General features: G+C 41.2%; 1 protein-coding gene across 1 annotated transcript in view; it reads right to left on the bottom strand.

Moving 5' to 3' along the window:
- Positions 1–6,226: 6,226 nt before the first annotated feature.
- The window catches only part of NKAIN3 (sodium/potassium transporting ATPase interacting 3), a 592,671-nt gene continuing 573,908 nt past the window's right edge, over positions 6,227–24,989 (bottom strand). Inside the window, exon 6 of the mRNA XM_048212582.2 lies at positions 6,227–7,413. Coding sequence (XP_048068539.2) covers positions 7,400–7,413 — 14 coding nt within the window. The 3' untranslated portion in view covers positions 6,227–7,399. The remainder of the gene's footprint in view (positions 7,414–24,989) is intronic.

Here is a 24,989-nt window from a genome sequence, read left to right as displayed (position 1 = left end):
AAAAGATCGTGAGAAGGCTTGATAAGGTCAGATGGAACTATGTTTAAACCATAAGTAAAGAAAGAAGAAGGCAGGCAGGACTGAACTATTCTGCTCTTTGGGAAGCAATGAGCAGGGATCCGAGGTCTGGGATTTTTTGTTTGTCCTGAGAAGCCAAAAAGGCAAGAAGAAAGTCCATCGGCAGGGGACTTTCTGATGCTCAGATCCAAGCAGAGGGAAGGTGGCATGGGAGGAGCCAACAGCAGGTGTCTTCGTCAGCGGTCCTGAGACTGAGACTTGAAGACAAGGTGAAAAAATTCATCAGACTGCAATCAACAGCCAATGCTTAGTTCATCAGGGCTTGTGACAGCGGGTGGCCACCAATGATAGAGTAAAGAAGGCAGGACTGAGACCTTGCAGAGCAGACCCAATGGGACATGGGACATGGGACAAGCCACTGCAGCTACCAGTCTGTCTTTTCATCTGTAACCTGAATCACTGAGGTCCTTTCTACTGCGCAACTTGATCCTGTACCAGGCATCTTGTTTCTTGCTCTAGGCATCTTATTTCTTTTAACTTTCATTCCTTAAAATAATCTCGTGCAGTTCATTGTTAAGGGAAGTGGGTCATACGGCACGTTTTAGCAAAGTGATTGTTTCGGAAAGGGTATGCTCGAGGGTGGAAGTTTGTGGGTAGAAGCATGTGTACTACACAAGTCAGTCAATTCATCTTCCCTCGATCATTAGTGACAGCTGCCCAGTTTTCAGGCAGTGGGTGTTAGGGGACTAGAACACTCTTCAGTGACTGAAATCACTTCAGAGGACATTGTTGAATAAGTAGTGTCCGGAAGATTTCTCTGACTCTGTCTTTCTCTCTGTCTTTTTCTGCCTCCAACCCCACCCCAGCTTAGGAGGGATGTATGATAAATTGTAATTACGCAATTTTTATGATTTCCCTCAATTGTACTTTTTCTTAGAGAAAAACACTATCAAGTAGTTTAAAATACTCATTCCGCTCTAACCAATATGTTCTTGAAAAATAGATGAAGGGAAACACAGGTCTAGCTTTTATGGAGAGAAAATAACCAAAAAAAAAAAAAAAAAAAGGAAGGATTATATACTTTTCATCTATATATCCTTTCCACCTTCCTAAGCATCAATGTCCATACATAGTTGTTGAATTGAATAAAAAGAAAATAATGACACTACTAACCAATTCAGAAGGAAAGACGTTGCTAAAATAAAATAGTGGAAGAGTTATGACCATAGAAGAAAAAACTTCTTTTCACAGCACAATAGTGAGGACCAAGCAAAATAGTAGATTGGCTTTTGGATTTTAAATTTATTTTCCAGAAAAGGAAAGCTAAAATATACTCTGCAGAATTATGGAAAGTATAGAAGGATCTTGAGTCATAGATTTATTTTTTTTTCTTTCTAGGAAGAAAGGCAGAAAGATGAGGTAGAAATTTTCATTTAACAGAGTCAGTGATTACTTTCTCACAGTACTGAAGTATGTATGTATTTTTTCAATTATGTATTATAATTAAAGTAAATGAAAATATTATTCCAAAAAATCACAAGAACTAATTTGAATTCAGCGTGGCAGAGACTGCTAAGCACTCTTCAATATATATTTCCCTTCCTTACTAAGAAAGAAGCCCCTAATTTTCAGGTAGGCACAAGGCTACCAAGAATAAAGACTATAATTCCTAGCTTTCCTTGCAGCTAAATTTAGGGTGGACTAAGTTTTGGCTAATGGAATATAAGCAGAAGTAGATGTGCAACTTCTAAGACATGCCCTTAAATGAAAGAAACACGTTTCTCTGTCCCTTTTTCCTCCATTTTGGCTGGAATACAAAAGCAATGGCTGGCACTTTAGCAGCCATTTTGAGTCGTGTTAGAGCTTGAGAATGACGGGACACAGAATGAAGCAACGAGAATGAACCTGGGTCCTTGTCTCTAGGGACTCCAAGTCCAGCTCTTTGCTGACTATTTCCAGAATTTTGAAATATGAAGAGGTATAGAACTCTCTCTGGTTATCTGGTTTAAGCCTTTCTTTCTCCCTTTCTTTCTTTCTTTCTTTCTTTCTTTCTTTCTTTCTTTCTTTCTTTCTTTCCTCTTTCTTTCTTTCTTTCTTTCTTTCTTTCTTTCTTTCTTTCTTTCTTTCTTTCTTTCTTCTTTCCTTCCTTTCTCTTTCTTTCTTTCTTTCTTTCTTTCTTTCTTTCTTTCTTTCTTTCTTTCTTTCTTTCTTTCTTTCTTCTTTTCCTTCCTTCCTTCCTTCCTTCCTTCCTTCCTTCCTTCATCACTTGCCTGTAAATATAATCCTAACTAGGGGTGCCTGGGTGGCACAGTCGTTAAGTGTCTGCCTTTGGCTCAGGGCGTGATCCTAGTGTTCTGGGATCGAGCTCCGCATCAGGCTCTTTTGCTGGGAGCCTGCTTCTTCCTCTCCCACTCCCCCTGCTTGTGTTCCTGCTTGTGTTCCCTCTCTCGCTGGCTGTCTCTGTCAAATAAACAAATAAAATCTTTTAAAAAAAATATAATCCTAACTATTACAGACTGATGAGGTCATCTGCCAAAGCAAGTTCTATGAGAATAACTAGATAGATCATTGGTTTCTTCAAACTTTTTTTTTTTTAAACCTAACTCTGGAGAGGAAAGAAAAAGCATGCCCTCAATGGAAAATAGTTCACTGTTTTTAGTTACTCAAAGAAACAAGCACAACAGCCCTGAGTGAAAAACTGACATGTCCCAATCCAAATTAGGTAGACTTTCAATTTTGGATTCTTCCTTCTTTCCTTTCTCCCTCCCTTTCTTTCTCTTTCTTTTCCCCTTTCCTCCCTCCCTTTTCTCTTTCCTACCTCATTTTGTTTTCTTCTTTTTACTTAATTTAGCTCTCAAGTTCAAGCCAGAGCCTATTTTAGATTCTTTGAATATTTCATATTTTTGAAATGTTTAGCACTTAACATGATTCTTGCCTTTATATGATTGCAGGTCCAAGAAAGATGATTCATTTTTCATCTGACACCAAATTTTTCTAGAAATATTGATATTTAAGAAAGTTTATCCACCTTCTAGAAATGGCTTTTCTCCCCCTTAGCCCTCAATAAGGAAATTAAGCTTCTTTAGGATGAAAAGAGAGAAACTACACACAGATTCTGAAATTTTTGAGAATTTTGATTTTTGGAGAGTTCTTTATTAATAAATACATTCTTCTAATAATTAAGATATACCTACTCCCTTTCTGCATTGCACATTATGCAATTATGTATTTCTTTTGCAATGATTTCTTTTTTCAGTTCTACTTTTGGACATGACATCCTTCGGTTGTGGGCCTGTTTATCATGAATATTTGAACAGGGTTCACAGACGCTTTCACAAACCTATCCGGCAAAGCCTGCAGATGACTCTTAAATGGGAAGGAAATAAGAAAAACAGACATTCAAGATTTCTAAGTTTAAAGAGATCAATTATTTGTATTTTTTCCTACTTAATTCAGTTATTCCCTGAAAGCAGCTGCTACCTTGAGCTAAAATGTCAAGTTAGAACATTCTCATCCTAGTCAACTGTGAAAGTTCTCCTAGTTAGGTACTCAAGTAACTCAGAAATGATAAGCCAGAATATTCCCCCATAGTGAGTCCCCATTTTGGGAGAGTATACATTTTTGAATTAGGCCTAAAAGGAAGATGTTTATTTTTGGCAAGATGCCTCTCTAATTTGCAAAGTTTGAAAGGAGCAGTTTTGGTTTTTATTGGCTTCTCAAATTAGCAGCGTCATGATGGTTTTCCTCAGCTTTGCAACACACACTTGAGCTGGTTCTAGTGAATACAAATTCCCCTCAGTCATGGGTGTCCCATTCATTAAGCGAGACAAATGGCAGCCTTGCTCTATTTTGTTAGATTCCAGCCTCTGGAACTGGCTACCTTCTTTAGTTAGGTCTATGGGAAATAGCAGGGCTTATTTTTCTGAAGGAAAAGAAGAAGAAGTCACTATTTTGCTAGGGCAAGATGTCAAGTTATCTTCAAAACAAGTAAGTCAAAAGCCTCTCAGTTTTTGAGTGGTATGAACATGTTTTTGCTTCAGGAATACATACCCTCATGTTATATGGCAGGTGAAAGTCTTAGGATACTTGGGGGTGTATTAGCTTAGATCTTTTCCTCAGAGATGTTTGAGATTTCTCTGATGTAGACTCTTCTACAACCGAAGATGTTTTCTGTCTCCTGGGGATTCTGAAACAGCCTCCCATGCCCCGTAACTCCCCTGCTCAACTTTTGCTTCCAGTCTTCATGACTTTTGCAGTCATGCAGTGTGACTGGAAGCTGAAAGAAATAGAAGGTAGACTGGAAAGCAGCCCAGCTGCCTGTGGCTTCACACAACGTCAACAGAAGACACTTAAGAAAGGCGAAGTCGTTGTCGACACAAGACAGAAGATGGGGCAGGGCTCACCAAGGTTTCATAAGACACAATGCCAAAGTGGTTCAAAGAGGGAAAACAACATCGGTTTTCACTTGCCCAGGATCACTTCTGAGGAGGACTCTTGAACTTGGGGCTGCACCATCTCTCAGGATGCCGAGATTCTGGCAAACGGGTGCAGGCTCAGAAGCGCATTCATTTTCCCTTACTCCGCTCAGACACACATTGCATATGGAGAAGCCAAGATTTGGCACGAATGGAGACATAGTGACCACGTCTGTTGAAAGCCCCACTGTATAACGTGCAGTGCTGGATGGATTCCCTAAAACGGGAGGCAAGAATTGCAAGAACTGAAGGCACTCACTCCCAAGGAACAGCGACCGTGACAGTCCCGCGTGGAAAGACCCAGATCAAGGATGACTGCTGAGCGTTACTGCAAAGCTCAGCACTTCTTTTCATCCCTTTGTTGTAGGGAAGCAGAACCTCTAAGGAGCAGGCAGCAGAGGAGAGGTAGGGAGGAGAAGAGTGGGGAGGAGAGGAGATCAATCTAACTTGTCTCTGATGAGAGGTAATTCTCTGGAACTTAGAATTGTCATTACGGATGGCTGGGATACCATATTAAGTAGTTACCTATATTGAAAATCCATAGAAAAATCACTAATGTAAGGATTTCCTCCTCAAATCTGTCACCTGCCGTGACACAAGGTGTAGGACTCTCCAGGGCATTTTGCCAGTATGTACACCCTTACACGAAGCTAGCACAGCAACAAAAGCTAGTATGCTGCAGGTTTGTGAAAGTTACCTGGGTATTGTTTGTGCATGGGGGGGGGGCAATAAAATGACAGTTTAAAATACTCATGTATTAATCTTATTCTCCTGTCTTCCTGACTTTCTATGTTTTTGATATTGTATTAGCTTTATGCATAAGAATCATATGTATTAATCTTGAAATATAAAAGTAATTTTTTTAATTAGGAAATGCAATTTTCAGTCTTCGGTATTTCCAATTGTTCAAATATGGCACTATTTCCAAGCCACTTTTTAGGAAACTTAGAAGATGTGGGTGTTTTCAAGGGTTTTTCCTAGCACGTGGTGGTACAGCAAGAGCTCCAGCAGGGTCCAACAGTATTACAACAATAACTGCCTCTTTCGATGGAGGGGTGCTTCACAGTTTATAGGATCTGGTTCTCACCTCACCCTTGGGAGGTAGGGATGATAGTTCTACCTTACAGATGAGGAAAACTCCAAGGCCAAGATGTGCAGTACTGTCCAAGGCCACGGTGGTGGGCCTGGGACCCAAACCCTACCATTTGCCCTCCAATCCCCTTCTTTGGCCATAGCTCTTGCTCCTCTGTATATACGCAGGACTCTAGACAAGGCCACCAAATCCCCTAGGCTACAGATCCCTCAGCTGTGCAAGGTGGCTTGGATTTGATCATCTCTGGACAAGGCCACCAAATCCCCTAGGCTACAGATCCCTCAGCAATCCAAGGTGGTTTGGATTTGATCATCTCCGAGGTCCCTGTGAACTCCTCTACATTTTGAATCTGGGTTTATTCAGTAGAATGAAAAATGATGGGATTCAGTGTGCCTCGCCTGACTAAAGGGGCACAATCCAAAGGCTAGTGACTATGATACGCTTCCAGAATGCCACAGTGGTTGTCATGAACTGGGAGGAGCCAGAGTAGACTTTGTTGTATTAGTTCTGATTCTTAACAGAGTCTCATAAAATATATGGACTCCAAAAAGACAGGAAAAAAAGAACCTCTATCCGCATACAGATATTTGCATGTGATTTTAGATGGCTAGAGACTGACTTCTTAGAGATGTGTGGGCTAGGTTAACAACTTTCGGATTGAATAGTGCACATGTACACAATTCTGTGGCCTATGGGTGGCCTCATGTTGGTTGCTATACAAAGTGAGTAAAACTTATTTGGATCTCGGAGATAGAAATTGAAAGATACAAGAGGAAAAACTGTGATGGGCTTTCGAAACAGTCTTTTTTTCTACGGAAAATTATGTTTCCCACATTACTTTCTTGGTTATTGGGATGGAGCAGGAGAAAGAAAAAGTGTAGTAGAACAAATGTAAATATCTTTTTAAGAAGCATTTATAGAGAGTTCCATACAAGTTTAAAGCTCCCTTTGGATATCTTAAGAGCAACATTCCTGATTGCAGATTTATGGATGTGATTTCTGTCTTCCAAGCCCACAAGCTGTAGGTTTCGGTGGGACACCAATGTCAGAACAGGGATCAAGAATAGAAAATATGAACATCAGAGATACCCATATACCCTCCCAAAGAGGAAAGGTGTTCTACTAATCACGTAACCCTTCCATACCCCCATGATATGTAATTTCCAGAACACAGGAAGAACAAGATAACATGCATGAGTCTGAAAATTTAGACTGACATAATGGTATTCCGCATTTAGGAAAGTTGAAAACAAAGGAGGACTACATGTTTTGTCTTGTGGTGTTGAAAAAATGACCCATGGTCAGTCTGAAAGCCAGATCCACCGTTCCTACCCATTTATCTAGCTGTCACAACGTCTAACTTCATGTTAGCCCCCCATAATGTCTGTTAATGCAAACCCCATCAGGCACAGGATAACTGCAGTCATCAGCAACATGGACTGAACACCTCAATACAAAAACCAGTATTTCTTTTAGAATAGACTGTAGAAGGTTTTCATGAAATTTTTTCATTTTGCATGCCTTACATTAAATATCGTTAAAAAAATGAAAAACCAATTTTTTAAATAATTTACAAGTATTCATATAAGAAGAAAATGACTTAAAAAATACCCACCCGATCACCTACAACTCATCTAAGCACAATGCTAATAATACATAGGCTGTGACCAAAGAACTCGGTGATCCGTGGGGAAGTAGGGAGGCGCAGTCCGTCCTCTGGGAGGAAGTGAGACGTGTCAATGCAGAGAGGTGCTCTCAGTGGTGCTTGGCTTCCTAAGTCATGTTCAGCAGCCGTGTTTCAGAGTCAGTGTCATTACTTATTTCGACCTAAAACAGAAAACATGAATTGCTTTAAAGAACTTCAAAATGGAAAACTGAATTTCCTTTCTATTCGTCCAGGCTTTCAAAATGCAAAATAGTTGCTGGGTGTTCCTCATGCGGTCTGTGTATATGACGGTAGCAATAAGAAAGCCCAAAAAACCCCACTCTTCAGATTAGGGTATGCAATCAGGTATAAAAATTGTAATAAAGGATTGCCTTCCTGGAAGACAGTGCCAACCCCGTAGCAATGGAGGACTGATTGTCTCGGGGTGAAGATGACATGTAGTAGTACGTCTCCAGGCTGCTAGGTACATCCCCAGCCTAATCTTTCCACGGCATCCTGTTGGTTGACAGCTCAAGAATCATCCTCGTCTGGCTTTCATACCGCTGATCTGTGTCCCTACATACATCCCATGCTGTGATGGTTAATTTTGTGTGTCAACTTGGGTAGGCTATGACACCCAGATCTTTGGTCAAACACCAACCTAAGTGTGGCTGTGAAAGTATTTTTTAAAGATGAGAATCACATTGAAATCAGTAGACACTAGGTAAAGCAGATTATCCTCCCTACTGTGGGTGGGTCTTATTCAGTCCCTTAAGAACAAAGACTGAGGTGACCTCAGGAAGAAGGAATTCTGCCTCTGGACCGCCTTTGGATTTGAGACTGTAACATCCACTGTTCCCCGGGTCTCTGGTCTGCAAACTTGCCCTGCACTTGTTGGATTTGCCTGCCCCATTATCCCGTGAGCCAATTTCTTAAAATCTCTCTGCACGCACGCACGCACGCACCCACGCATGCACGTGCACACAAGCACCCTATTGGCTCTGTTTCTCTGGAATACGCACTCCCATCTCTAGTTACTCTTGTCTACTGATTCTGAATCTATACTAGGGAGTAAGCCTTTGGAAGGTGGAGGTTCGGGCTTATGCATCTTCCCACAATATCAACCCCAACACACTGGGTGCCACGTAGTCGGCACTTAATAAAGATTAGTTGAATACTTTTGCTCTCTGAAAAAAGTCTTAGCTGATCCAAATCCTGTTCATCCTCAGGGTTCGGGTGACGTTTCTTCTCCCCTGCAAAGTCTTGTACTTCCACCTCAGCTAGGCTGCTTTCTCACCCCGCTAATAACAACTCTTCCGCTGTCCGCTCTACCCCCTGTGGACCTAATGGCATTCAACTTCACAATTAATTTGGCTCTGGTTGTTTCACTCAGATGCGTAAGTTTCCTCCCTCCAACTAAATGATAAGCATCCTGCCAGTAGAGGCTGTGTTTTGCATTTACTTTATAGCCCCATCTAGCAATTCTCTTCCATTAACTCAGTTCAATGACTCTTTCCATGGCCCAGAATAGACTTTTTGGGTCATCACTTGAAATAGCTGAAAAAAACTTCCCACTTTCCAGCTTTACTTTTTGGTAGCCACTCTCCTCCGTGTAACTTCTGTTTCCTCTTGCACACCTCAAGAGTTGGAGTCCTTTTAGTTCTCTCCCCATCTTCCTATCATATTTTCTCTGCTCCTCTATTGCCCTACATTCTGGAAGACTTAGAGCCTACATGCCTTCCCCTTTCATCCCATTGTATTTTTTTTTTTTTTTTTTTTAGAATTTATTTACTTATTTGACAGAGAGATAGAGAGAGCCAGAGAGCACAAAGAGCGGAATGGCAGAGGGAGAGGGAGAGGGAGAAACAGACATCCCGCTGAGCAAGGAGCCCAATTCGGGGCTCGATCCCAGGACCCTGAGATCATGACCTGAGCCAAAGGCAGACGCTTAACCTATGAGCCACCCAGGTGCCCCTACCTCATTGCAATTTAACAGGAATTGAAACTGAAAGATAAAGAGATGAGATTATAATGGTGGAATTTTTATAGTTTTATACAGTGTCTTAGTTAGGAGGGAGAGTCAAAGTCCTAAAGTTTATTCATCCATCCAACAGGTGAATCTCTTCTAGAATGAGAATAAGGCAGTAGGAGAAGGTACTTTTGTTTGTTAGTGGTAGTACTGATGGGAGTTTGGGGGAAGTTTTAGCTGTACCCACCACATTTATCTTTTGTGGTTAGATTGAACTAATTCTATTATTCTTGTATTTTCTACACTTTCAGTCCAAGATCAAGCTTGACCTTGTGCCAAGACACTTCATATGCGGTGTTGGGTCTTCTCATTGTGTCACATCTGGAGACACATAATGTCTAGTTGTCACTCTTTTAATGGTGCTATGATTGATCGGTGAGTCTGGGTAGAACAGTGTGAGTTTTGGGAACTTTAAGATCATATCTTTATGTTTTTCTTCAGATGTTCATAGGTTTGTTAGTAGTTACCTGAGGGTACCTACCCTTAAGGCAGAATAAAATCAAGTAATAACATAGTGATGTTATTTCAAAGTGTGTCTTCTGAGAGGCCTGTCATTGTATCTTTTTCTATTGCTTTCCTAAGTCTCTCTGTATTACTTCTGGGGTGTGTGTGTGTGTGTAATATATCTGTGTATTCTGTCTTCTTTCCTATGTCTTGTTTCTTCCCAGAACCTGTCATAATGTGGGATTATAAGTATTTCTTGATGCAAATATAAAATAAAACAAAATATGTTTTTAACATAAACTTTGGTTTGTGTTCATTGCATTTAATTTTAACGTCAGGATATTTTCTTTTGGAAACAGTCAAGATGAAGTTATTTTTCTCATGTTGATTAATTTGGGGAAGAGAGTGCTCCACGTCTCCATATCACAGGGTAAATCTATTTTCTTGCTGTTAACATCTACGACAGGTACTGAGAAGATTCCTGAGCATTCTTGGAAAGACAGGAATTGACTGTTTCCCTGAAGGGCACCAATCAGATGTGAGTTGTCTCATTTTGGAAAAGGCTTCACGTGGTTCACAAGGCAATGTGAAAACCAGGTTCCACAAGGTTCTGGAGGCAGTGAGTGAGGTCACATGTCAAATGAGAAGGTCTCATTGATCCCGGTGAGGCCCAGGGCAGATGACTGACCATGGGTCACGGTCATGGCAGACCCTCTTTGCGTGTTCTGGCTGCACTGTTGGTGGCATCATTCCTTCCCAGCAAGAACAGTGATGCGTGAACTCGCTAGCCTAGTGACAGGTCTGAACCATATAAACACAGCCATTTCACTGCTACATGGTCAGATGGCCACACATTAGCATACGTTCTTACATAGTTCCTAAAATGAATTAGTCATTCCCTGTGATGGAAGTTATTAATACCAGTGACAGAGGAAAAGTGCTCAGAAGAGAGGAAGAGCACGAAGCCCAAAGCACTGCCCCTTTGTGCTAAGTAAGGCAGGCACGCAGGGAAGCCCGGCTCTCCTCTGGGACAACGAAGAAGGGGCTGAGCGCATTACAAGTCGTTGCGCTCTGCATTCTTGAGACTGCCGGGAAAGTGGATGCCTGCGTGAGTGCCCACCATTTCCAGGGACTGATGGAAGCCCTTAAGCAACAGAACTCTACACTCAGTAGTGGGAAGGGTGAGCAGCCCTCAGTTTGAGCAGATTATGGACACCTTGCGCTACATGCCACAGGGGACAGACAGCACAGATAGAGAAATACGGAGGTGTGGAGGACGATCAAGGACAAATGAAGAGAGTTGTCATTTTATTAGTCTTGAGGTGCTTGGTCGAGAAAGAGAGGAGTAATAGAGTAGGTGCAGGTTGTAGACTCCAGGTTCCTCCAGCTGGAGGTAACTGGTGGTAACTGGCTTGTTTGTTTGTTTGTTTGTTTGTTTTTGAGAGAGAGAGCTTGCTCATGGGGGAGGGTAGGAAGGAGCAGAGGGAGAGAGAGAATCTTAAGCAGGGTCCATGGGGCTCCACTTGGGGCTAGATCTCAGGACCCTGAGATTATGACCTGAGATGAAATCAAGAGTTGGAGCCTAAACCCCAACTGAGCCACCCAGGTTTCCCTGGGGGTTACTGGTTTTTAAATCAGTGACCTCCCCACCTCCTACACACGCACATACACGCACCTCTCTCTTGTTCTCCTAGCTGGCTCTTCATCTAGGTGCTGTAGGCCCAAAATGGTCTGGCACCGACTTACAGAGCTGCTGGTACAAAGCAGCTTTTCTCAGGGAAGAGAGGGTGGGTGCGACGGCCTCCGCCCTGTCCAGCAGCCAGTCGTCAGAGGCCAGTTTCCTCTGGGCTTGGACATCAGAGGCAGAGACCAGGCAGTGAAGGTGCAGGTGGGTGCTGACTGGAGAGCCCGCCTGAAATGGGAATTAGCCTCGTTTCTCTTCTCGTACTTCGTTGCAGGAGACGACACTCCATCAGCGGCGGCCACCCAGCAGGTGACAACTTTGGTGAAGAAAAATTAGTCTCCAGCCAAGGCAATCAGACAAGTCAAGATTCCAGAGAAAAGTCAAGTTCTCGTTTAGAAACCTTAGAAAAAGATTAGCTGGACGTGGGGGAAGAAGCTTTTTCATCCAGTCTTTCTTAACGGCAGTCCTGGGGCATCTTCCTCATGGGACTTTCTAATGCCATCAGATATCTCTGTCTCTATTGTCGAGTACAGTTCTGAAATTCCGCTGCTGTCTTTCTTTGACGAAGTACCCTGGTCTAATTATTTCTATCTGAAGAATTACTGCCACATAGAGTGTAATTTTCCCACTACCCAATTGCTAACCATTTTGATTTTGACAAACTTTAATTTAGTTGCTCACTAGGATGTTCCCTGAAATTCTGTATCTCTTTCATAGCTGCATGGGCTTTTTGCCAAGCAATTTTTCCGCTTGAGAGGTAAATCTGCTTTTATTAGCCCTCTCCTCTTGGTGTTACTGCAGCCTCCACGATCAGCCTCTTCTCGGTAGGTGCCGTCTTCAAAGCCACCACTGACCACGTGGCTCTCTGCTCCAAAGACAAGAGCAAGCCTTGCTCTTTCCCCTCAGGAAAAGTGGTACAGTGTGTGGTGGCAGTGATGGAGGGGGTCCTGGCAGGGACACAGGCCCTACTTATTTGAGAGTTATAGCTCCCTCACTGATGGCTGTGCCAAGACGATGGACCCTAATGCAGGCTACCCCTGACCTGAGTGTCACATATCCCAAAGCGAGACCCAGACAACATCCACTGAAAGCATCTCTATAGCATCTTTACATTTTTAATTTTTTTTTTAGATTTTATTTGTTTATTTGAGAGAAAGCACAAGTGGCGGGGGGTGGGTGCAGCAGAGGGAGAGGGAGAAGCAGGCTCTCTGCTGAGCAGGGAGCCCAACTCCAGCTCCATCCCAGGACCCCGGGATCATGACCTGAGCAGAAAGCAGACGCTTAACCGACTGAGTCACGCAGGCACCTCTCTAATTTTTTTTTTTTTTTTTACTGGTACTTCACCAGTGCCAGGCTGATGACCCCACCCCACCCCCTCATAGTGTGTGTGTGTGGCTTAGGGAACACCCAAGGCCCCCCACTTATTCTATACCTCTCATGGCTCTTCCCTGTGCCAGAACAGAGTCAGGCTCAACAGGATCTGGCTCAACAGGTCTTCTTTCCCCACTGATTCCACCAAGCCTGGCCCCTTGGCTGTGGTTTCACTGGGTAGTAGGTAGGGATAGTGGGAATCTTGTTTGCCTCTATAGCTTTTTTTTTTTTTATTCAAGTATAATTAATACCCAGTGTTATATTAGTTTCAGGGGTACAATATAGTGATTCAACAATTCTATACATTACTCAGAGCTCATCATAAGTGTACTTCCTTTGTCTATTTCACTCATCCCTCCACCCACCTCCCCACTGGTAACCATCAGTTTGTTCTCTGCATTTGAATCTTTTTTTTTTTTTTTTGGTCTCTTTTTTCTTTGTTCATTTGTTTGTCCCTTAAATTCCACATATGAATGAGATCATATGGTATTTGTCTTTCTCTGTCTTATTTCACTTAGCATCATACCCTCTAGGTCCACCCATGTTGTTGCAAATGGCAGGATCTCATTCTTTGTTATGGCTGGCATCTCACAGCGTTAGGTATGAGGAGAGAGGTTGTTTAGATCGCAGAGCCATGGCTGCTGAGGATCCCTGCAACCCCACCAGGAGCCATTGAGATTCCTGCTCTACTGAAGCATCTGCTTCCTCATAGGCTTGCTCAGTTTATATGACAACTACGGCAAACACTAGATTGGATAGTCATGAATTTCAACTTCACCCTCTGTAGAATGGCCAAGCAAATTCTCCTCCATGCAGGGGACGCCCATTCTCTTCTGCTTTCAATGAACTCCTTATCATCTTTCCTAAGTCAGCTCAGGCATCATCCCCTAGCCGATCTCCCGCCCCTGCAAGTGAGACGTAACCATTCTCCCTTCTGCAAAAAAATTGCCTTGGGGACATTGTTTTTCACCTACTCATTGCTATGTAGGTCTCCTGTCCTAGATCATTGGCTGCCAGAGGTCAAAGCTCCAGTATTGCTCATCTTTCTATCTCTGGCACCTAGCACAAGGTCTAGGACGCACATGATAAGTAACAGAGAAAGAGGTGTAAATAAAACTCAACTAATTTACTTAATCAGGCCTTCTTGATAGCTTGATATCATTATTTTAAAAAGAGACAAAACATGGGAGACCAACTCCATATGTAAAATGCCTTCTCCTGTCGCATCACCCCCAACACACACATTCACACACGATCTGACTGTGGGCACACGAAAGGTATGTTTTATGATTAGGAGCAATGACACGATCAAACACGAGAATGAAGGCTTCCTGTACAAATCGGCAGTGTTACCTGTCAATGGAATATGTGCTTGAAACTACCTCTCCAGAGTCGAAAGCCACCCTTCCACATATGACTACTTGGGAGCATGCTCAGGATTCTCCTGATTCCCTTAATAAAGCGGCTTCCTCATAAAACCTGGCTTTGTACTCCGTGGAGATTCAAGGGACTTAATGAAAGTTAGAAACCAGCATTCCCTCCCCTGTCTGACAAGTTATACAGAAGACTGGCCTGTTCTCCAACCTGTTGCTGGGTGGTGATACGGCATCACTGAGCTGGGCACAACAGAATCCAATATGATGACCTTATTAAAAGAAATCAAGCAGGCTGACTGATGCCAACTGGATAAACTGCAGTATTTGCATACCTGTGGGGAGCGCACATATTGACCTCTTCCATTGTTTCATGCATGGTGATTTGAATTCAGGTTTAGTTTGATCTTTCAGATTCCTGCTCCTTTCATGGTTGAAAGGCTTTCCATAGTCATCTGACAGTATTTTGCATAATCTGTCAAAGCAGGAACTTGTTCTTTTGCTTTCTGCAGCCTGAAGTTTATGTTACATTCAGCTAAAAAGGCGTGAGAGTTCATCAGTGAACAGGGCAGTTGAGAAAACCCTTTGAGGAGGCAGTAGAGCTGATCAGAGCCTTTCAGGTAATCTCACGGGCACGTTTCATGTACTCTTTTTTTTTTTTTTTTTTTAATGATTTTTTATTATATTATGTTTGTCACCATACAGTACATCCCCGGTTTCCGATGTAAGGCTCAATGATTCATTAGTTCTGTATAACACACAGTGCACCATGCAATACGTGCCCTCTTTACTACCCATCACCGGTCTATCCCATTCCCCCACCCCCCTCCCCTCTGAAGTCCTCAGTTTGTTTCTCATAGTCCATAGTCTCTCATGTTTCATTCCCCCTTCTGATTACCCCCCCTTTCTTTATCCCTTTCTTCCCCTACTGATCATCCTAGTTCTTATGTTCCATAGATGAGAGAAATCATATGATAGTTGTCTTTCTCTGCTTGACTTATTTCACTTAGCATTATCTCCTCCAGTGCCGTCCATGTTGTAGCAAATGTTGAGAACTCGTTCTTTCTGATAGCTGAGTAATATTCCATCGTATATATGGACCACAACTTCTTAATCCAGTCATCTGTTGAAGGGCATCTCGGCTCCTTCCACGATTTAGCTATTGTGGACATTGCTGCTATGAACATTGGGGCGCATATGGCCCTTCTCTTCACTACGTCTGTATCTTTGGGGTAAATACCCAGTAGTGCAATGGCTGGATCATAGGGTAGCTCAATTTTTAACTTTTTAAGGGACCTCCACACGGTTTTCCAGAGTGGCTGTACCAACTTGCATTCCCACCAACAATGTAGGAGGGATCCCCTTTCTCCACATCCTCTCCAACAATTGTTGTTTCTTGCCTTGTCTATTTTTGCCATTCTAACTGGCGTAAGGTGGTATCTCAGTGTGGTTTTGATTTGAATTTCCTTGATGGCTAATGATTTTGAACATTTTTTCATGTGTCTGTTAGCCATTTGTATGTCTTCATTGGAAAAGTGTCTGTTCATATCTTCTGCCCATTTTTTGATTTGTTTATTTGTTTCTCGTGTATTGAGTTTCAGAAGTTCTTTGTAGATCTTGGATACCAGTCCTTTATCTGTAGTGTCATTTGCAAATATATTCTCCCATTCCGTGGGCTGCCTCTTAGTTTTTCTGACTGTTTCCTTGGCTGTGCAGAAACTTTTAATCTTGATGAAGTCCCATAAATTCATTTTATCTTTTGTTTCTCTTGCCTTTGGGGATGTGTCATGAAAAAGGTTGCTTTGGCCGATGTCGTAGAGGTTGTTGCCTATGTTCTCCTCTAGAATTTTGATGGATTCCTGTCTCACATCGAGGTCTTTCATCCATTTGGAGTTTATTTTTGTGTATGGTGTGAGATAGTGGTCAAGTTTCATTCTCTTGCATGTAGCTGTCCAATTTTCCCAGCACCATTTATTGAAGAGACTGTCTTTTTCCCACCGGATGTTTTTTCCTGCTTTATCAAATATTAGTTGCCCAAAGAGCCGAGGGTCCATTTCTGGGCTCTCTATTCTGTTCCACGTTTCATGTACTCTTGATTCACAGAGATAGGAGAGACGTTAGGGAACACAGATGGCAGTCACTTGTCCCTGGGCCATGCCAGAGAACACTGTGAGGTACGTGGATACACGTGCCATTCAAAAAGGGAGATTCCATTATCAACATTAATCAATTGCAATTTTAATAATATTCCTTAATGGAAAGATCTTTCTTACATCTGACCAACATTTTTCGTATTGCAGTTTCCTCTGCTGAGTTATTTTTTCACAGTGGAGATGAAAGAACTCATTCATCACCTTCTTTATTACATAACAAATGCATATTAGACTCTCCTAGCCCCTACGAGGCATTATTTCCATCCCTTTCTCACTTCCAATGCACTGATCATCTTTATTATTGTCACAATCTCTGCCAAGTTCCCCAGATCCACAAATATCAACTTTTGGAACACATCATTCACAAGCACTCAGTAGCATGAGTAATGAGGTGGTGACTGCTTAGTCCCGGAGTGTTATATAAGGTGAATGATTTTCCAAATTGGATTTGCTTTAAGAAACCAACATTTATTTAAACATCTATCATGTGACAGGCACAGTGCTGATTTGTGTAGCTTGTGAGCTATGTTTCCCTTAGATCATTCTGCCAGAATAAAATTAATTCAGCCTGGAGTGGTTGGAGGAGCCAATGCAGGCTTCTCAAGGCTGGGAGTGGGGGGGCTACAGATGTGGGCAGGAACCACTATGGCAAAGAGTCAGCAGATGAAGGCTTTCGTGTGTGTTTCTTACACCAGTGGCTATTTGACATAATTTCCTTTATCACCACAGAATTGCAGAACATTGAGTTGGAAGAATAGGAAGGTCATCTGGACAAGTCCACAACATCAGACATGGTGACAGCTTATCAATGAGAATAGATCTCAGCTCCACCCCTTATTACTAGTGGGACTTTGGGAAATTTATCTAATCTCTATGTATCTCTGTTTCCTTTATTATGAATTGGGACTACTAATTAGTACATTCCGGTATTTCCGTGAGCGCTAAGCAAGACAATCCATGCCAAGTGCATAGCACGTGATAGCTATAATTTTATACAGTTGTTTGTTACTTAGAATTTTCTAGGAATGGAGTCACTGTATCTATTTTCTTGCTTTCTAGTATTTTATCAATCAGGTGACCATGATTCCTTCCTTATACTCAACTGGAATCTGTTCAGGTTAAGGTGTTTTTTGTTGTAGTTGTTGACTTGCTTCCGTGTCCTCTAGGAATAGTCAAATATTGAGAACTAGGCACAGCCATAGGCGATTTTACATATACTATTCATACATTATCCCATTGAGTCCATCCTCCCTCCTCTGCCTGTGAAACCATATTACAGGTGGGAGAACCAAGTCTCAGGGGCACCAAGGAAGGGCCCTGAGACCACAAACATAAAGCCTGGGTTCTAACCTAATCTTTCTCCCCTTTTCCCTCTGTAATGTGGCCTCCAAGTTACATATCTAGTTTCTCTTCTACAGACTATATTATCCTTTTTTCCCCCAATTTGGCAATCAACCTCTGATAAGAAAAATAAAATAAAAATACTGTTTTAGAAACATAAACCATGTTAACTATTTTAAATTATTTTTGGAATGAATAATAATAATGATGATGTTGGGTTACATGTAAAAGGTGTGGTTTAAATATGAGTGGAAAATTAAACCAATGATTAGTAGTAACAGGTCCAAATTATTTCAGGTTTGGTTAGTTTTGACCAAGTTAGAAGGATTAATATTTTCCATCTCATCACACCTTTACTTACAGGTTAACAGGCTTTAACTCAACATGATCCTGGTAGTAGGAGTGTGCATCAAGTCCGCCTATGAAATCAACTGAAAATATAACACAGCCCGATGTGAATAAATGTGTAAATAAAAACACACATAATACTAGGTGTTTAAAACAGAGCACATAAAAATAATATCAACAAAAATTCTTTCTACCACAAATGGAAAAATGTGTACTTAATATAAAAGGCTGCTAAAAATAAGATCAATGGTCAAAAAACAGGGAACTTTTAACAAACACGTAAAGAACTTGGGATCTTATGGACTACAAAATCAAAGTTGTTATTGACTTCAGTGAAAAATGAAGTAACATTAAATAAAATTAGATTTTAAATAATGTGTTTGTCCTTAGGCGTACGGGTATGCCCTTTCCCCCATATATCAGAAGATACCCCTTCTTGTCTTGTTGCCAGAATCCAATTTTTTTCTTAAGAATATTTATCGCATCATTAGAAAGACCTTTGAGAAGTCACATGAACTATGTCCATGCCTTTTGTCCTCGAGCCATCCTTGACAAATAGGCATCTTTTTTTTGCAAAGAAGGTTTCGTCTCTTCTCTGGTTGCATGGTCTGTATAGAATCACTACGCTGGTGACATTCATTCTAATTTCTTTCTGGTTTGATCACAGCTTCCATATTTCTTTTCCAATCATAATGTCCAGAGCTAATCTTAGTTCATGTCTCTTGTTCTTTTTTTTTTTTTTTTTGGTAATCTATTAAAAATAATAATTATATCAAACTTCAGTTATAACACTTTAAGATTAAAAGCACATAGGCATATTGGGACACTGAACTCCCAGTGAGTGAGTGTGTATTTAGGTACACAATACGTGAATATTATATCATATCTTCAGCTCAAGACACGCATGTCAGTGACCTGTGATTTAGAGAGGAATGACTTAGCCTACAAGTTCTATTGAAGCATTGACCTACTCTAGGTCTAGTCATTCTGTCAGTCCCTGACCTGCTGTATCCTTTTACCTCGATTGAAGAAGTTGAGGTAAGGCTGGGTCAGTCAAAGCTTCACCAGATCACTGTGTAGATGTGAGCTTTGGAGTCCCACGGGATACACAACAACCAGGTGGCGGGGACCATTTCCAGGCAATCCCCTTGGAGACTAGAGGAACCTGAAGCCCATCCTTTTCCTACCAGGTCACATAAGTTACCCGGACACTATGTTAGGGAGAGAAACAGTGAAAGAGGAATCAATCTGAGACACTGAAAAGATGTTCCCAGAGAGAATAAGCAGTGCCTAGGGACCATTTAAATGGTCAGATTAGACAGAATTTTTATCAGATTAGATATGTAATCAAACATCTACTTCTTCATCTTGCTGACCAATGGGTGGGAAATTAGGAGGAAAATCACACTGATTAAAAGTTGAATAAGCATGTGATTACGAATTTTAACTTTTCAAAGTTAAAGGGGGTGTTAAAAATAAACAATATTATAAATATATACATTGGTGAATAAAATAATTCAATTGAAAAATTATCTTCAAAATAAAATTTTTTATAATATAAAGAAAGCATATATCTGTATGCTTTATTTTTTCCCCAAAGATTGATTTATTTATTTTTGGGAGAGAGAGAGAGTGAGTGGGAGGAGGGGCAGAAGAAGAAGGAGAGAATCTCAAGCAGACTCCCTGCTGAGCATGGAGCCCACTGCAGGGCTGGGTCCCAGGACCCTGAGATCATGACCTGAGCAGAAACCATTAACTGACTGAGCCACCCAGGGGCCCCTGATATCTATATGCTTTAAAGCAAAACAAAAAGAAAACTTTCTTATGTTGATCATTTGAACATTAAAATGTAACATTAACAGAATCGTTATTTTTGGTATAGATTCACGTCCTACTATGAATCTACTCCTTAGCCATCTCTGTCTCTAATACACCAGTTCACCAGAATATACGTACACTATATATTTTTTCTTTATTATTTTCATAGATTTATTTATAATCTTATTCAAATTTTTTTACACTTAGTAAAGTTGAAATTGTTGATACCTTACTCAACTCTGTAAATCATAGCATTTTTAACTACGGAAGTACACTCCATATGAGGCTCTGGTAATCTCCAAGCAAGTCTGCTAAGGAGTGTGTATGTGTACTGTTATTTAGCCCAAATACCCCCCCAGGTACTGTTATTTTACCTTCATTTAGTGTGTCTGTGCCAAACTTTCTATAAGACAGCAAAATATAAATTGTACCTATTAGTGATTTTTTAAAATCAAATATAAATGCCGCAACATTTTTAGGCCTTCTCACAAATCAGCTTCTTTTCATTTTGGTGCAGAATATAAATTCTTCCGATTAAAAACAGTAGCTCTGTCAAAAGGGTGTTTTCTCAAGTCTTTTCTCAAGTCTTTTCTCGACTTGAGAATTTCAAAAGGAAATTATAAAATTGAAAAATTAGATCTTGCATAACATTGGAGTTCTCATTATTTCATTTGCCTGGTTCTCTTCCTTTGGTGAGCATACATTTCAATGTTCTCCTTTTTATAAGCTCTCAATTACTGCCATTTACTGAAAGCTTCAAAGGATGATTTTGGGGGTGCTTCACTTGTTGAATGATTCAATTTAAATTTCTCAACTGACCTTGAAAGCAATGCAGCTGAAATGTAGAAGACTCATTTATAAAAACGCCCACAACTATTGTAGGAAAATTAGATCGATTAACAAAGTATTTCTTTAAAGGCTGAAATGTTCTTAACTCTGATGGATGAAGAGAAGCAAAGACAGAAAATGTATTCTGCCATCCCGAAGTTCTTTTTGTTTGTTTTCAACATCAAGCTCATTACCAAAATGTTTTTAAGTAAATGCAAATCAAAACCACAATGAGACGCTATGTTATACCCACTAAGATGCCAGAATGAAAATATCAGATAATAACGAATGTTGGTGAGGATGTAGAGAAATTAACACCCTCGCACATGACTGGTTGGAATGTAAATGGTGCCGTCACCTTGGAAAACAGTTAATCAGTTCCTAAAATGGTTAAACAGAATTACCATATGACCCAGTAGTTCCATGCCTAGGTACAGACCCAAGAGAAGTGGAAACACAGGTCCTCACAAAAATTTGTACATAGATGTTCATAGCAGCATTGTTCATAATATCCAAATACTGAAAAAAATATTCTAGGTTATTTACTCTACTGTGTGCATATGCAAACATATATATGTAATATATGTTATAATATTGCACACATAATATTATATTATATATATTGTGTATTATATATACATTTATATCTACATATAAATTTTGAAAACTAGAGTTTCTATTTTCATTGGTAAAACACTGCAGCTTCATCGGGAGCCATATACACTTCTGGGTGTCCTCCACTAACCTGACCTAGTGGCTGTGGGCTGGTGCACGTCCACCTGGCACTGGAAGGAGTTAGCTGTCTCTGTGACTCCCGTCCAAGCACCTACCTTTTTAGTCATTGATCTATCTACATGCTGTCCTTGAAAGAAAGGTCCTAGTTGCACTGTATCCTTAAAGATCTGGGGAGAGGATGAGGGGTGGGGTTGGTTTTCTTACACGTTTAACCATGTGTTAAAAGGAGAATTCCACTCGTTGCACTTGTGTCTCACACATCTTGAGGAGACAATGGCGGAAGCGTGGTGTGCTATCAGTTTACCCACCCTAGATTGTCCTAATACAATTATTAATGATAATATTTCACTTGAAAACCAAAACATCTAGGACAAAGCCTAAACTAGACAGGATGCCAGGACAACGTGTATTAACAAGGACTGTTTCAGCCAAACGAGGACACATGGTCACCCAAGCGGATGGCACAATAAATAAGTTACACTTTCTCTGCATGTCAGAATTCTAGTGTGAGGTAAATTTTTCAAATCTCTAAAATTAAATAGCGCATATTGGTAAAACTTAAATTATCAAGCTTCCGGAACTAGACAAGACCTCAAAAAAAAAAAAATGTAACTATTAAGGAAGAATTATTGAAAAGTAGGTAATTAAAAAAAAAAGGAAAGTACTTAAGAAATTGAAAACATCAAGAATCCTTTATGGATGGAATGCAATGTGGGTTTTTTGGCAACAGAAACCTACAAGTCCATGAGATGATGGTGTTCCTATATAAAAATTAGGTTTTGTGTTTTTTTTTTTTTTTTTGTATATATATCAACACTTGTCATTTGCTGGAGCAGGAAGATAGTTCAAGTAAAGGAGTAAATTGGAGCATAAATGGAGGGTGAGTGTACAGACTCTGAAAGCTTTCTTTTTTTTTATTCCTAATGATGTCAAATTCTTTTAAAAAATGAAGATTTTTTTTTTTTTAAAGACGACTTCACAAAAAACTTGAAAGACCTTCAGCTTTTAAGTTTTCCAGAAGGGAGTCATATTATATGATTAAGCAAGTAAAGCAACTATGCATTCCGAAATTCATTTTCATGAGAAAGATGTAAGAAGATGCTGAATTAAGGAATTTTTCTAGTAGAAATAAGATGAATTTCAATAAAACACGAGAAGGAACAAAAAACGCATAGACAGGTTTACAGAGGTATTGGAACAAGAGGATTAGAAAGGAAACATCCACGAAATCTGTAGTTATTACAGCGAGAACACCATACGGGGATCTTTGGGAGAAGGGTGACTGGCCACAGAAGAGGTGGGAAAGACAGAAGGAAGGAAGCGTGTGGAGGCAGGGGGTGGGAGTGGGGGAAACAGTCTGCTGGGCGACCTGAAGGCAATGAAGTTGAATTCTGTATACTCTGTATTAAAAGTCTTGAAATGGAGAACAAAACCCAGCACAATGAAGAGTTGGCATCAGCTGTCCAGAAAAGTCAGTTAGGCAACGCCTCGCTCTCTTCACGCTTTCTCGGAAACTGAGGTGTTACTCTAAAAGATCCCACAGGGAGAGCCTGCAGCCAGGAAACCCCATTGTTCGCAGTCCTTTCAAATATATTTCCTGTGCCAACTTCCAACAGCACAGCCAAGCAACTTCTTGGAAGAAATTATGCTATTTGTAACCAAATATCTTTGTGGTTACTTTAGCCATTCCACATCCCTGATGAGGATTCTCTCTGACCTGAAGGAATTACAAATCTACTCTAGCATCTCACAGTACAGATCTGGAGCTGTTCTCCACCTGTAAAAGATACACGACCAATTGCAATTTTCGATCTGACTACAGGAAACTTTTTGTCATAAATGAAGTTTCCAATAGGTAACTCAGTGCTACTGACTCGGTTCCTCACTCAGACACTGCAAACCGGATTGACTTTATACATCTGAGGCAGCAAGCACATTTATATAGATATAAACGAAAGCAATGCCATTTCCAGGGAGAGCGCAAGCGATCATCCGTGCCCCAGGTTTAACAATATTCACCAAATAATTACCTGAATATAGGTGTTTTGTTTCTGAACCAACTAAGCTGCATGCTGCCTTGTCACTGAGTAAAGAAACTCCGAGGCCCTGGAACGTTGCCTTTAGCTCAGAGCGAAGAAAAGACTCAGGAAGATGAGAACCAATTAACATATTTATTCCGAGCTTGCTTCCTGGTCTATCATTGTTCCTGCTATTTAGGTAGCAGACTGCTCTAATAAACATTGATTGTACAAGTTGCCAGGAATCAAGTCTCAAGGAAGCATTGCTCAGGCCTTCAAGAACTCAAATATTGGGACTGTTGCATTGTGGTTTCCTTGTTCTGTGATATGAATTCATAAGAGAAAAGCCAGGGGAGAGGCTTGACACCAACTGAGTTCACGCAGACAGGATTTTGCAGCACCCCGCAGATAATGAGGGCTTTTAGGAAAGACCAGTGATTTCAGGGGAGCTGGCCACGAAACTCTGCCTGTGCTGCTAGGGAACGAGCTACTTTGCAGCATCACGGATCTGCTGTCATCTGCTGTCTGCACACCCTGAGCTTTCAGAGGGCATGCTGTGCTGGGCCAAATTGCAGGCCGCGGTCGGGCTATGCACAGCGCCATGATGGGTGTGTGCTGGGCACAGTGACTACACTGTGAATGCCCAGAGGGGGTGGCTGGGGCTCTGCTGCTGCCTGCCCCAGATGGCTTTATGAACCTGACACATGATAACCAAATGCAAGCTTGATGGCTATTCCTTGTTCTTCTCTTCATGGTGCAGGGAGTTTAAAATGTCTTCCACCTTTCGGAAAGCACACGTAACTCAAAAAAGGAAGCACCTGGGCCCACTGAGGTGCTCAAGGATAAGTCAGCTTTGGGCCGGAAGAGCAGAGTCCTCAGTCCTAGAGGTTGGGCTGTCCGGATCAGAGTGTTTCAACACGTTTACCTCCTCCTGCCTGGTAACAGCCATGCGAAATGGGCTCTTTTCATTTCTGTCTTGTCCCCCTGGGTCTCAAGTACTGACATGGAGAACCGATATCACTGGCATTGTCACTGCTGGCAGTTTGGTCTGGAAAACACTGGGAGCTGTCACTGGGAGATTGTGGAGAGTCTGGAAGCAAGCCCGAGTCTGTCCAGGACTTACAGCCCCTCCTTGTCCTAGGGAGGGGGAGGGGAAGCACTAAGAGGCCGGTAGTCTTCAGCTGGGGAGTGCACGCCCAGATGTACAGACTTTGCAAATGGTGTGCAGTTTCAGGGGCTCATTCCAAGAGGCTTAATTCCAAAATGTACGTGTCCTGAGAAAGTTCCTGAGGCCGTTCTGGCTCCTGGTTCCCTCATCCCAGACAATTGTCTTCTTTCCACTTTACAATGGAAAGTATTTCTGTCAGCCATCCGGAATCTTATCTTGGTGAGCTACCCTGGAGGGTAAGAATCATTCTCCAGGTCACTGAACAAAATGGCTGTTTTAATATCACATGATGATATAGCTACTAATGACAAGGTGGGAGGCTCCATTTTGTTTTTTTTGCTTTCAAAATAAATTTTGTAATAAATTTTAGTACTTTAAAAACATGTTTTAATGCTAGATCACTATGTACTTTTTCACATATATCTTCAGCCACTCTAGCTATAATTTC

This window comes from Ursus arctos, unplaced genomic scaffold (genome assembly GCF_023065955.2).
Source record: "Ursus arctos isolate Adak ecotype North America unplaced genomic scaffold, UrsArc2.0 scaffold_6, whole genome shotgun sequence".
NCBI classification, from domain to species: Eukaryota; Metazoa; Chordata; class Mammalia; order Carnivora; family Ursidae; genus Ursus; species Ursus arctos.
Note: the sequence above shows the minus strand (reverse complement) of the source record. Positions and strands in the feature narration are given on the sequence as shown.